The sequence below is a fragment of the Haliotis cracherodii genome, unplaced genomic scaffold (assembly GCF_022045235.1).
Source record: "Haliotis cracherodii isolate W230 unplaced genomic scaffold, xgHalCrac1.p SCAF_5, whole genome shotgun sequence".
Lineage (NCBI taxonomy): Eukaryota > Metazoa > Mollusca > Gastropoda > Lepetellida > Haliotidae > Haliotis > Haliotis cracherodii.
Window position 1 is genome coordinate 47627086 of NW_027266308.1, and position 14054 is coordinate 47641139.

At 43.6% G+C, this 14054-nt stretch overlaps 1 protein-coding gene across 1 annotated transcript in view; it reads right to left on the minus strand.

Annotated features, from left to right (window-relative positions):
- LOC139443967 (ryanodine receptor-like) overlaps positions 1–14054 on the minus strand; it is a 203752-nt gene that overhangs the window by 61076 nt on the left and 128622 nt on the right. Inside the window, exons 63-75 of the mRNA XM_071224857.1 lie at positions 13483–13573; positions 12767–12907; positions 12220–12383; positions 11548–11626; positions 10629–10718; positions 10052–10189; positions 8902–8967; positions 5448–5523; positions 4495–4618; positions 2611–2854; positions 2054–2175; positions 1270–1380; positions 427–665 (exon numbers count right to left, since the gene is read on the minus strand). Coding sequence (XP_071080958.1) covers positions 427–665; positions 1270–1380; positions 2054–2175; positions 2611–2854; positions 4495–4618; positions 5448–5523; positions 8902–8967; positions 10052–10189; positions 10629–10718; positions 11548–11626; positions 12220–12383; positions 12767–12907; positions 13483–13573 — 1685 coding nt within the window. The remainder of the gene's footprint in view (positions 1–426; positions 666–1269; positions 1381–2053; positions 2176–2610; positions 2855–4494; positions 4619–5447; positions 5524–8901; positions 8968–10051; positions 10190–10628; positions 10719–11547; positions 11627–12219; positions 12384–12766; positions 12908–13482; positions 13574–14054) is intronic.

Below are 14054 nucleotides of genomic sequence, written 5' to 3' on the forward strand. Positions count from 1 at the left end.
CCTTAGGGGTAAGTAAATTTCTCAGCAGGTGAATGAACCTCTTATACCCCACCATGTGCAAGTCAGGCTGCACATGGATTTCTGAGAGGCAGAATAAATCCCTTATACCCTGCTTCCAAGCAAAGAGCTGCACGCTTTTTCCGACTCAATGGAAGTTCCCTGACATAGCACAAGTTAACCTCAGCTCAATCAAACAGCTGTTTTCTATCAAATTGGAATTTGTTTGAATTCTTTTACAATGTCATATTAACACGTCTGTAAGATAAATTTGTCGTGGCAGGATCACGAGGGGTACATGGGGTTTTATGTGCCCTCGTTAGGTTACAAAGTTTTTGCACTACCAAAGGTTATCTGAATGAAAATGCTATGCAAAACCCTTTTTTTCTATTTCTAACACATGTTCCTACTTTGATCATATAGACTCACCCAGAAGATCTGTGCCGAAGCTGTTGTTGCCGAGGTGGTCAAACTGTGCTGACAGCACTGGCAGTAGCACCATGTGGACGTAGTTAAGTGAGGTGGCACCGCGGGTGATGGTGCCCTTGACATGACTGAACCGACCTTTCAGCAGATTGTCCATGACCTGTGCAAGATCATCTGCAGCATTGTTGAAGAACGGCAGGAGGTGGGAGCGGACAATCTCAGGACAATTCTTTACCACAGACCTGCAAGAAGTAGACTCAAATCATGATCTTTTTGTTTTGTGTATATTCTTGAATGATTTTTACCTGAAGAGAAACTTACTTTTTCATTAGAAGAGTATATAAACTCTGAGAGTCAGTGCGACTCCTTCACAGTTACAAAATGAATGAAACAGAAACTTGGCAGTCTGACTTTGGCAATTAATTTGTTGTACCTTGGAAATGTGGCAAAATATCATTGATACTTATAGGGGCATAGCCACATTGCCACATTGCCACTGTCAGCTATATTCCAGCTATACTTGTACTCTGGGCTAATCACACCAGTGACTTTTCTTACACATAAATCTTAGCCATAAACTTTATCAAAATACTAAATATGGAGCTTTTTCATATTACGAGTTACATTGTGAGCTGCATTTGGCCAAACCTCTGTCCTCTGCAGCAACATCATCAAACTTGCCTGCCAGACAAGTTAACCTTTTCAAGTAATGACCCAAACTTAACATTTATTCATCAAACTTCGTGTTATTGTGTTAGTGCATTTCATGGCAGTCCAATATTTTCATTGTTTCCATCTTGTGAGCTCGTACATTGTAGTCACTGATGAGTATGAAGATTGACTCACCTGAAATCTACAGCCTTGACAAGGACTCGGAGGCAACGGACGGAAATGTTGACATCATAGCCGAAAGCAGTGATCTTGGCTCTTAAAGTCTGGGCCAGCTTACAGAACAAACTGCAATAGAGGGATTTTGTAAAGACACTCCTCTGAAAGTTACACATCAACATTGATTGCTTAATATCTAATCAGATGATGTGATATTCGTAACAAAGGCATGAAATATATAAAACTGATTCTTCCTTTCAGTACTTATTAACTTAGTAATTATTAACAACTCACATAGCGTACAACTCTGATCTGACTGGGTTTTATGCATAGTCAGCAATATCATGCCCCTTATGATGGACAGTGAAGTATGTGCATGAATACTTCTTTACTCAGAAATTTTGATGTTATCTGGAATGGTAAAGACTATAGTCTGAGGCTCACTTGTTTACATTGTAGTGTCAGGTAACACCTACACATACCTTGGTATGAGTGGCGGGTGCTACCGGTAGTGCAGGACATGTTTACCCATTTCGTGAACACCCGATGTCATTACTGATTTTCTGTGATCCACTCATTTAATTTTCACAACTATTTTGCCTATAAAGCACAAAGGAATCTGTTTTGTCAGATATTCAAGATATATAAGCCCAATTAACCCATCAATGTCAACACTGTACGTAAATATCCATGACAGTGGCGAAGTCACAGAGGAGAGTTATCTCCCCTGACCGTCAACCTACTCTCAAACACATTATGTTAATGACAAGCAAGAGGTACTGGAGTGGTATTGGGGACCCACCTTGCTGTCATCTCCTTCTCCTTGACAGATGCCATGCTTGAGGTGCTGGCAGGTGTATTCGGGCACGCCATGAAGTACACACGGTGAGCATGGAAGTACTTCTCTACAAACGGCAGCACCACCTACAGGGCACAAGCAGTAATGGTTTCATGTTAGCTGTCATGTCATCTCTACACACAACTGAACACATTCATATAATCCGAAGTAACATTGTTACACTGAAAGTAAAACCAACATGACACTGATTATATTAAATTTGCATTTTCATTTAACTTCCAAGCAGCTAATATATTGTTCGCAAAACATTCATGTATTCAAAAGGATAGAAGATCTCCACATATTATTTGTTTCTCTACATCAGTACTTTTCAAGTCATTAATAACATGATGTTCGTCCATCACAGGAGAAAAATAGAGGGTCCTTGTAATAAATATAGTAATAAAATTTGAATTTCATGGTCCGAGAATGAAAAGTACCTCTTAACTTCTAAATCAGCTGTTCCATATTTTCAAAAACTGATAAACTGCATCTCTTCTGGTTTTCAGTATTTGTCTTACCTTTCCAAAGAATTTGACGTCCTCTGTCGCTTGTGTGTAGCTTCCCCTGCGACTGAAACGAGAGCTGGGTCGAGTCTGCCGCATGTTCACCGAGGCGATCTCCACGTAGTCGAGGAGTTTCTCCAGGAGGCTGTATGCGAAACGTCGCTCGGTGGCCGACATCCCAGGGCCGCCGTCCGTCTCTGACTTGGGGTTGTGTCTGGAAGAAGACTCACGTCTACGATCCAAGCCTAGGTCGCCACCGCTACTCGACAACGGAAAAGAACGGAAGAAAAGAAAAAGGTGAACACACAATGCATACCTGAACACTCATGCTGCAAGCCTCGGCTACTGCTTGTAAACAAACTGAAAAAATACAGAAATCAGGACGGCTGAGCTGATTTCAGTGAACATGGAGCAGAATATGTGGCAGTGTTGTACAACAAAGGCAGACGATTCATTGAAGCATGAAACACTTAAAACACATGGTTTTGAAGACTGTGTACACAAAATACATCTTTAAAAAAAGTGTTGGACAAAATAATGTTCTTGGTAATGATGAAATTTAAGGGTTTTAGCAAGACAGAATATCTCTGACATTTATACATAACCTCAATAACTGTATTCATATGGACTAGTTAGGTAATGACCAAATAAATGAGCAATGCCATAAATGTCATTTTAGCACTTGTTCCAGCCTTATCACGAATGGAAGACCAATGATAGCCGATAACCCTCTGGGGTTCAAACACAGATTTTTAGTATGACAACTTTATATCATTCAATAATTATGAACTTTGGGACAAAAACCTATAAATTTTTATTGAAAAAAATATATGACATGATTTTTTTTTTTGATAATGAAAATATTTTGGGAATGTAATTTGAAATAGGTCATGCACATGATGCCAATGGTACTGATGATATATGATGAAGATGATGAAACAACAGCTTACAATATGTACATGCCTAGAATGGAATTGACACAGATAAAAGTAATCAATACTCTCAAAATGTCACTGACAGTTTTGAACATGCAGACACCAAAGTGTGTAATAGAAATTGTGCATGAGCAAAATTGTCGAAATTAGGAGAATTTAAATATCCAATAGCAAAATCTGGCCAACAGAATTTTGTCCATAAATATGCGATAGGAAGAAATGAAAACATATTATTGGGGGCAGCATTTGGAAAACAGGAAGCAGAGAAAAGAAATACAGATTACTGCATAAATTCATCTACAATAAATTATCAAATATTTCTGAGCAAGTGTATCTTTATTGGAAATATATCAAACCACTGTTCTCTCTGCAATTCTGCAATTCTCAAACCCATTTCAACAGACACACATTTATTCAGAAACACTGTTGATCTCATCAAGGAGGAGTGAATGAGCTGGAACCTATACCACTTTTAGCAATAGCATTATCCAGCTAAGGACACAAAGAGTGGGTTGGCTACACACTTTATGCTCTCATACTGGAAATATAACTCTTGGCATGAGGAGACATTTAATCACAATATGCTACCTCCCACCTCACCTTGAAAAGACCTCCTCTCTGAATACAATATTACCAAGTCACAGTAAAACCTCATTATTACAGACAATTGTTAATATTCCAATGCTACCATCTGAGATTTGGGGAGCTTCAAAGTGTGAGCATCTTTACAGACTAAGATGCTCCTGAGGCGGATCCAAGATTTTGAAAAAGGGGGGGTGCACCTAATACCCAAGTCATAAAGTGAGAGGGTGCAGTAAAAAAAGAGGGGTGCGTACACTGTGCACCCCCTCATTGGATCCGGCAGTGCCCTTTTCTTTTGTATGTCTGCTGGTAAACAGACACATCTCCCCTTGATGGTGCTACCTGCCACCGACTGAGAAAAGAGGTGGTCATTATGAAGTACCTGGAGATCCGGAAGTTGAGGAATTGCAGGAACTTGAGGAGCTCCAGAGCATGGTCTCGATACTTCTTTTTCTCCTTGTCCGTCAGGATGTCATAGGGGACAAGTTGTGGGTGCAGCCCTCCGCCTGGGGACACAACAGAAGGGGAGGTCAATGGTTAGCTGTCTCTTTATTGGTTCCAACTTTACAGATTAAACTCACAGATCCACTCACCTACCCAGAGTTCCTTGTGATCAACCTAGTGCCTCTGCCTCCGGTCAGACAGATGCTAAGATTCCTCACATCTTACACAGTACATTCAACAAATTAAACATGTTTTTTATTCATTTTTTTAAAGTACACACTTAGGTAAGCATGTCATCAAATCGTTAAATGTTACTGAGAAAATATCCTGAAACGTGAAAACCTATTTCCAGTTACATGTTTATCCTTTGCTTATAATGGTTGCATGGTTCCACAGGCAGACATCAAAGCCCTACTAATAGTTTCAAGTTTAGTTGATGAGATAATACACAGAGTAACCATAATAACTCTGCACACAAAACAATCCCTAGCAGAACCGAAAATACAATTTAAATGGTAAATCATCATGTGAAGGGATGTTTTATTGCAAATTTCACATTTTCATAGACCAAGTTTGTTATCTAATCTTTGTCACCTGAAGTGGTACGATGTAGTTCTTGAATGCTGACAATACTCAAAGAAAAACTTCATTCAGAATAATGCATCCCCTAGAGGGAGGTGTGCATGATGTTTAGGTGCACATAAAGTCAAGAAAATATGGTAGTCGTTGTATACTAATCTGATATTAGAAACATAGTAAGTGATAATTAAGTTGGGAAACGCCTGTCAGATAAGTGGTAAATCAGTAAGATACTATTGCCATACTCCCTTGAGTAATGAGAGTCAACTGTACACATAATATGAGACTCTACAGCATCACATAGTCCCTCACCAATCCGCTCTAGTTCTGCCTTCTTCCTCTTGGCCCACAGTTCATGAGCATTCTCAGCAAGTCTGTCCACCATTGTCTGCAACAGAGGAATCTCTTGTTACTTCACTGCATCCGACTCACACTGACCACACTGTCCACACAGACCACACAGACCACTCTGTCCATACAGATCACACTGTCCACACAGACCACTCTGTCCACACAGACCACTCTGTCCATACAGACTACGCAGACCACTCTGTCCATACAGACTACGCAGACCACTCTGTCCATACAGACTACGCAGACCACTCTGTCCATACAGACCACTCTGTCCACACAGACCACACCGTCCATGCAGACCACTCTGTCCATACAGACCACTCTGTCCACACAAACCACTCTGTCTACACAGACCACTCTGTCCTTACAGACCACTCTGTCCACACTAACCACTCTGTCTACACAGACCACTCTGTCCACACAGACCACACCGTCCATGCAGACCACTCTGTCCATACAGACCACTCTGTCCACACTAACCACTCTGTCTACACAGACCACTCTGTCCTTACAGACCACTCTGTCCACACTAACCACTCTGTCTACACAGACCACTCTGTCCACACAAACCACTCTGTCCACACTAACCACTCTGTCTACACAAACCACTCTGTCCATACAGACCACACTGTCTATGCAGACCACTCTGTCCACACAGACCACTCTGTCCACACAGACCACTCTGTCCTTACAGACCACTCTGTCCACACAGACCACTCTGTCCACACTGACCACTCTGTCCATACAAACCACTCTGTCCACAAAGACCACTCTGTCCTTACAGACCACTCTGTCCACACAGACCACTCTGTCCACACAGACCACTCTGTCCTTACAGACCACTCTGTCCACACAGACCACTCTGTCCACACAGACCACTCTGTCCACACAGACCACTCTGTCCACACAGACCACTCTGTCCATACAAACCACTCTGTCCACACAGACCACTCTGTCCTTACAGACCACTCTGTCCACACAGACCACTCTGTCCACACAGACCACACCGACCATGCAGACCACTCTGTCCATACAGACCACTCTGTCCACACAGACCACTCTGTCCTTACAGACCACTCTGTCCACACAGACCACTCTGTCCACACAGACCACACCGACCATGCAGACCACTCTGTCCACACAGACCATACAGACCATGCAGACCACTCTGTCCACGCAGACCATGCAGACCATTCTGTCCACAAAGACCACTCTGTCCACACAGACCACACTGTCCTTACAGACCACTCTGTCCACACAGACCACTCTGTCCACACAGACCACTCTGTCCACACAGACCACACCGACCATGCAGACCACTCCGTCCACACAGACCACTCTGTCCACACAGACCACTCTGTCCATGCAGACCATGCAGACCACTCTGTCCACACAGACCACTCTGTCCATGCAGACCACTCTGTCCATGCAGACCACTCTGTCCACACAGACCACTCTGTCCACGCAGACCATACAGACCACTCTGTCCACACAGACCACTCTGTCCATGCAGACCACTCTGTCCATGCAGACCACTCTGTCCACACAGACCACTCTGTCCACGCAGACCATACAGACCACTCTGTCCACACAGACCATGCAGACCACTCTGTCCACACAGACCACTCTGTCCACACAGACCACTCTGTCCACACAGACCACTCTGTCCATGCAGACCACTCTGTCCACACAGACCACTCTGTCCACGCAGACCACTCTGTCCACACAGACCATGCAGACCACTCTGTCCACACAGACCATGCAGACCACTCTGTCCACACAGACCACTCTGTCCACACAGACCATGCAGACCACTCTGTCCACACAGACCATGCAGACCACTCTGTCCACGCAGACCATACAGACCACTCTGTCCATACAGACCACTCTGTCCACACAGACCATACAGACCACTCTGTCCACACAGACCACTCTGTCCACACAGACCATGCAGACCACTCTGTCCACACAGACCACTCTGTCCACGCAGACCATACAGACCACTCTGTCCACACAGACCATGCAGACCACTCTGTCCACACAGACCATGCAGACCACTCTGTCCACGCAGACCATACAGACCACTCTGTCCATACAGACCACTCTGTCCACGCAGACCATACAGACCACTCTGTCCATACAGACCACTCTGTCCACACAGACCACTCTGTCCACGCAGACCACACCGACCACGCAGACCACTCTGTCCACACAGACCACTCTGTCCACACAGACCACTCTGTCCACGCAGACCACACCGACCATGCAGACCACTCTGTCCACACAGACCATGCAGACCACTCTGTCCACGCAGACCACTCTGTCCACGCAGACCACACCGACCATGCAGACCACTCTGTCCACACAGACCACACAGACCACTCTGTCCACACAGACCACTCTGTCCACGCAGACCACACCGACCATGCAGACCACTCTGTCCACACAGACCATGCAGACCACTCTGTCCACACAGACCATGCAGACCACTCTGTCCATGCAGACCACTCTGTCCACACAGACCATGCAGACCACTCTGTCCACACAGACCATGCAGACCACTCTGTCCACACAGACCACTCTGTCCATGCAGACCACTCTGTCCACGCAGACCACTCTGTCCATGCAGACCACTCTGTCCACACAGACCATGCAGACCACTCTGTCCATGCAGACCACTCTGTCCACACAGACCACTCTGTCCATGCAGACCACTCTGTCCACACAGACCACTCTGTCCATGCAGACCACTCTGTCCACGCAGACCACTCTGTCCATGCAGACCACTCTGTCCACACAGACCATGCAGACCACTCTGTCCATGCAGACCACTCTGTCCATGCAGACCACTCTGTCCACGCAGCCCACACAGACCATGCAGACCACTCTGTCCATGCAGACCACTCTGTCCATGCAGACCACTCTGTCCACACAGACCACACAGTCCTTCCAGCAGGACTTCCTCACAAGTAGTGATGTGTATTGGCCTGACTTTTGTATTGTAAGTTATTGCAATAATGATACATGTATTGCAATACGTACCACAATATATTGCATGTGTTCTTTCATCTGTAATCTGTATTTTGTTAGGAATACAAATAACCCACATGTTTGACAACTTCATAGTCGTCTGGCACTTTGTTGTATGTTGCTATGGTCACAAAACATAATAGAGACATTATATACAGGAAGCTGGTTACAAATAGTTTCCCTTTTGTTTGTCACAGGATTCAGTTGCTTATTTCTGAATTTCATAATTTCAATTTGACTTGATGAAATTAAGAATGATTTTGAAGAACGCAATACACCAATATTTTCCAAAAGGTATTGTGATACATATTCATAAATATTAAAAATCATGGTTTGCCGGTGCACTTCTCCTCAAAAGTTGACAAAATCTGCAATATCTCACCTGAGTGTCTCTAGTCAAGGTGACATTCCTCAAATCATAAGGTCGTGGACTGTAGCCTTGCTCAAACTGAAATGAAATACGCAGGGTACAGCATACAGCTTACATGTAACATAGAACAGATGTCAGTATATCTCAATGTATATCAATGTCATATTTTCACACCATACACAGAATGTCAATAAACATCGACAGGATATGTTTTGATTATAGCTGTGGAAGTTGTGTTACTTCTAATTTTGGCCTTAAATTGGGCATTTGGCCATTGCTGTTGTGAAACAAGGGCCACAGACCCTGGGTCAATATCTTCCAGGGCTTCAAAACTGGACTGCAGGGACACATGCAGCAATGAAACAGGCATTCAATCACCCATCTAGTGGGTTGTGCTTGACAATCGTGAATGGTCGATCACAAAGCAGGTCTCCTACATGTAAGCAGAGGACATGAAATCCATTGCCATTTACAGTAATTTGTAAACAAACTTTCAATTTATTCCCAAGCTTCCAAAAAGGTATTAGAACAAGGTATGTTTAATTGAAGTACATTATATTCATATACATTCCTGTGTCACCTATTTTAACTTCTGCATAGGTAGTGGGCCATAAATATTTGGACCAAGAAACATTTGTATAATATGTAAAATACTGTAGATGCAACACAAGCGACAACTGTTAAACATTATGACAATGTAACACTATGGTTGTTGATTCTCATTTACTGCAAGTAAAACTGATGCAACTATTGATTATTATGTAACTTCTAGCAAGATTATACATCAACAAAAACATGGTTAAGTGGGAGTGAGTGAGTGAGTTGGGTTTAACGCCGCTTTTAACAGTATTCCAGTTATATCGCGGCTTGTCAGCTTAATGTGGGAGGAAAGCCCGAAGTGATGAAGGTCTCAGACGTTTACCACTTCTGTGAAACCCACGAGCACGGGTATGGTGCTGACAAACCTAGAAACATAATCGGGGCGAACCGGGATTCAAACCAACAATCATAGGTTTCTGGCGTGGCCAAGGCACGCAACTCTGCGCAGCGAATCACGCGCCTTAGACGACTGGGCCACCTGTGCCCCCTGGTTAAGTGGGAGCAATCACTCGAATCTCTAAAGTTCTCCATGCTGTACAATGCTATCTGTCTCATCACTGACCACGTTGGCCTTGGAGGCCCTGCGCTTGATGGAGTCTTGTCTGGTGGGGGCTCGGGAGTTGTCCTGGTCGATGCCCCACCCCAGGGCCAACATTGTCCTCAGCGTCTCCCGGGCTGGTTCCGTGTACTTCCTCTTGGCCTGAAGAAACAACAACACTTACATGAACCTGACTTAATGTGTCCTCCAGCGCTGTACAGAAACATGTTAAAGTCACTTTGGGGGTGAATGATGGGGGTGAATGAACACCATTATTGGAACAATAAAAGATCTTATTTCTCATATGGTAAAAGAAAACTGATTTACCAAAACTCAAGATGAAGCACATGGGTAACAATGTTTTCATGAGCCATCCATTGTTGACATAATGCAGACTTTGAACCATGAACCTTCTGATCCTATGTCTGACACCTTGTCCCGATGACCAAAGAGGTTAACTCCATCAGCAAGCTGACAAGGATGTCATCTGTGGGATGACTCCATGGCCTGCTATATCTACCCAACTAATTCTTATTGAACTGTTGTCAGAAGTCATGTATTTCCCTTTCCTGCAGGAATACCCAAATCCTCAATATCTCACCCGCTCATCAAGGAGATGGTATGGTTTCAGCAGAGGATGAAGCTTCCTGTCCTCATCATATGAGGTTCCAAACAGCCACCCGCTCTCCAGCTGAAATCAAACACATACAGTGTTACAGCCACCCCCTCTCAAGCAGAAATCAAACACATACACTGTTACAGCCACCCACCCTCCAGCTGAAGTCAAACACATACACTGTTACAGCCAACCACCCTCCAGCTGAAGTCAAACAGATACACTGTTAGAGCCACCCACCCTCCAGCTAAAGTCGAACACATACACTGTTATAGCCACCCACCCTCCAGCTAAAGTCAAACACATACAGTGTTACAGCCACCCACCCTCCAGCTGAAGTCAAACACATACAGTGTTACAGCCACCCACCCTCCAGCTGAAGTCAAACACATACACTGTTACAGCCACCCACCCTCCAGCTGAAGTCAAACACATACACTGTTACAGCCACCCACCCTCCAGCTGAAGTCAAACACATACACTGTTACAGCCACCCACCCTCCAGCTGAAGTCAAACACATACACTGTTACAAGAGAAAAGTAAACATGGAAATGTAATTGACTGATCATTTCAAAATGCCAATATAATTATTATGAAACATACTGAGTGTATTGCATTTTCAAGAAATGGAGGTTGTGGGGTAGCCTAGTGGTTAAAGCATTTGCTTGTGCCGCAACAGACCTGGGTTCAATTCCCCACATGGGTAGATGGGTGAAGCCCTTTCTTGGTGTCCTGGGCTGATATGGCTGGAATATTACTAAAAATTTCAGGATTAAGCTGAACTAACTCCATGCTGACGCCGTTTTATTATCAAACATCACTGGAAAAATGCCATTATTGACAGTCTTCTTGTTTCCAATACTCGCCTGGGTCCTGTACCCTGTGTAACACTCTACCACTCACCTTCTTGACTGCCCAGCTGTCGTGGTAGTGCTCTGCGAACTTGTTGAGAGTGTTGTCAAATGATGGAGTCAGATTCACTCTGAAAACATTGGTTGAACAGTGAGATAAGATTGGAGTTACGTCAACTGTTAGTTATTGCCAGGAACGTAGTTCCCTTGTGCTTCCTTCTACGTCACTGTGTATTTGATCAACAAAATCTGTACATAGAAACATGACTGCTATAGACCAACCAATTTGTTTGATTGGCCCTATAACCATCACTAACCTGTTATCCAACTGGCATATATTACATATACAATCAGATTTCAAAGTGAAGAGATGCCTTGTTTGTATAAATTGTCTGCACTTTCGAAACATATTTGGAACAATATCATCCATCTTTGATTAAATATATATCTTGCATGTAAACTCTCAATAGCTTTCTTTTATTTCAGAATGATAATCTTCCCCCTCCTGCAATATAAAATGTCAGAGAATCATTCTGTGCATGTGTTCCATGAACCTTGCTGTCTCAACAATTTATGCATGTTTACCATGTACCTAGCCGACAATTAATGCAGTTTTACTGCATACCTTCCTGTTGTGAACATTACTGCATGTTTACAACTTATCTTGCTGGTTTGACAACACGTTCAGCACATACTTTGCTGGGTTGACATGTTCAACACGTACCTCGTTGTTTCGATGGGTTGAGGCACGTAGTTGCCCTCGATGTCACTGCTAGACTGCTGGTACCAGCTGGCGTCGGTGTGACTCAGGGAGTAGTCAGGTGACAGGGCACAACCAATCGCTGACAAACATGGCAGTGCCTTGGAGAACAGCTCTGGGTCGTATGCCTGTACGAAAAATGTTTTCAATGTTATTGTTGCATAATCATTATGCAGACAGAGAATATAACATACCACACATTCAGGTAAACGAACATATGTTCCACAAACTTGTGTCCAGATAAATGGCGCTCGACTGTATATTAATGCCATTTGTTACTAGTATGAGAATTGATATACACAGAATGTCTTCAGATTACTCCTGGACAGTGAACATAAATCACAAGATATACTTTAATTTAAATGATAAATATATATAAGTTATTGTTTGCTTAACGTTGAACCCAGGAAGAGTCGAGTCACTGAGCCTGGTCACCCAAGGCACTTGGTCAGCTCGTACAAGCCTAGGTTGCTTGGGCCTATTCTATCCCCTAATGACAAGCTTCACTTACCCTCTTTGCCAGAGAGTCAAATATTCCACTGAAGAGAATCATTGACAGCCTCTTCTCCTCCTCACTGGCCGTGCCTGACCCGTACCCTCCGCCGCCACTGCTGTAGTAGCGACCACTGCGCTCGTAGTGAGCTGTCAGTACCTGCACAAGGTAAACAATAGCACTCATGTGATCCTGTATACATCACTGAAAAAGAATTCTCAGTACCAATAATTTGTAATGTCATCTGCCTCATAGATGGGTAATAATCTATATTAAAGTCTGAATTACACAACATTTGCAAAACAATGTTCACAAAGTTTCAAGTCTTTGTTATTGACAACATATTGATGACCAATGTAGACCTGATGGCAAACAGGTCAGAATGATACAATTAAACTCTAGTGTTCAACCTTCTTTAATTGACAACATAGTGAGATGACCAATGTAGGACTGATAGCAAACAGGTCAAAATGATACAGTGGATATCTACAGGTCAGCTTTCTTTAACTGGCAACATAAATATATGACCAATGTAGGACTGATGGCAAACAGGTCAGAATGATAGAGTGGATCTCTACAGATCAGCTTCTTTAATTGACAACATAGTGAGATGACCAAACTGGTCACAGCACTACTGGTCCCAAAGACACTGATAAGGGAACAGCTTCTCCAAAAATGAACAAGCTCCCTTTTAATGTGACAAACACTTGACTAGGTCTCCACCTCCAACCTACCCTGAGAGGCACAATGGCATGTTCTGACAATGCTGGGACATCTCTGGTGAGCTTCTTCAGCAGGCTGGTCATCATCGGGGGCCTCAGTTGCCTGGAACACAGTATGGAGCCATATCAGTTTGTGAGTGAATTCGGTTTAACATCACTTTAACAGTATTCCAGTTATATCTGAGCATGTCAGCTTATGGTGGGAGGAAAGCCCAAAGTGATGCATGTCCCTGACCTTTACCATTTGTTGAAACCCACGAGAACGGGTACGGTGTTGAAAAACCTAGAAACATAAGATTTACATTCCGGGGTGAACCGGGATATGATCCCACAATCATAAGTTTCTGGCATGTTAAAACAGACGTATGAGAGTCTTAGCACCACGACTGTCGTAACTCTGTTATGTTACTATGGACTTACGAGAGTCTTAGCACTAGATTGCTTTCTAAAACAAGGCCCAGGTCTCCAGGATGATACAAATGTATTAACTGCTAATGAAATGCCTTACCTCAACAAGACAAATTAAATGGGCCTTGTGAAATTTGTAGCGAGCTTATTGTAACACAGACTTATGAAGGTCGTAT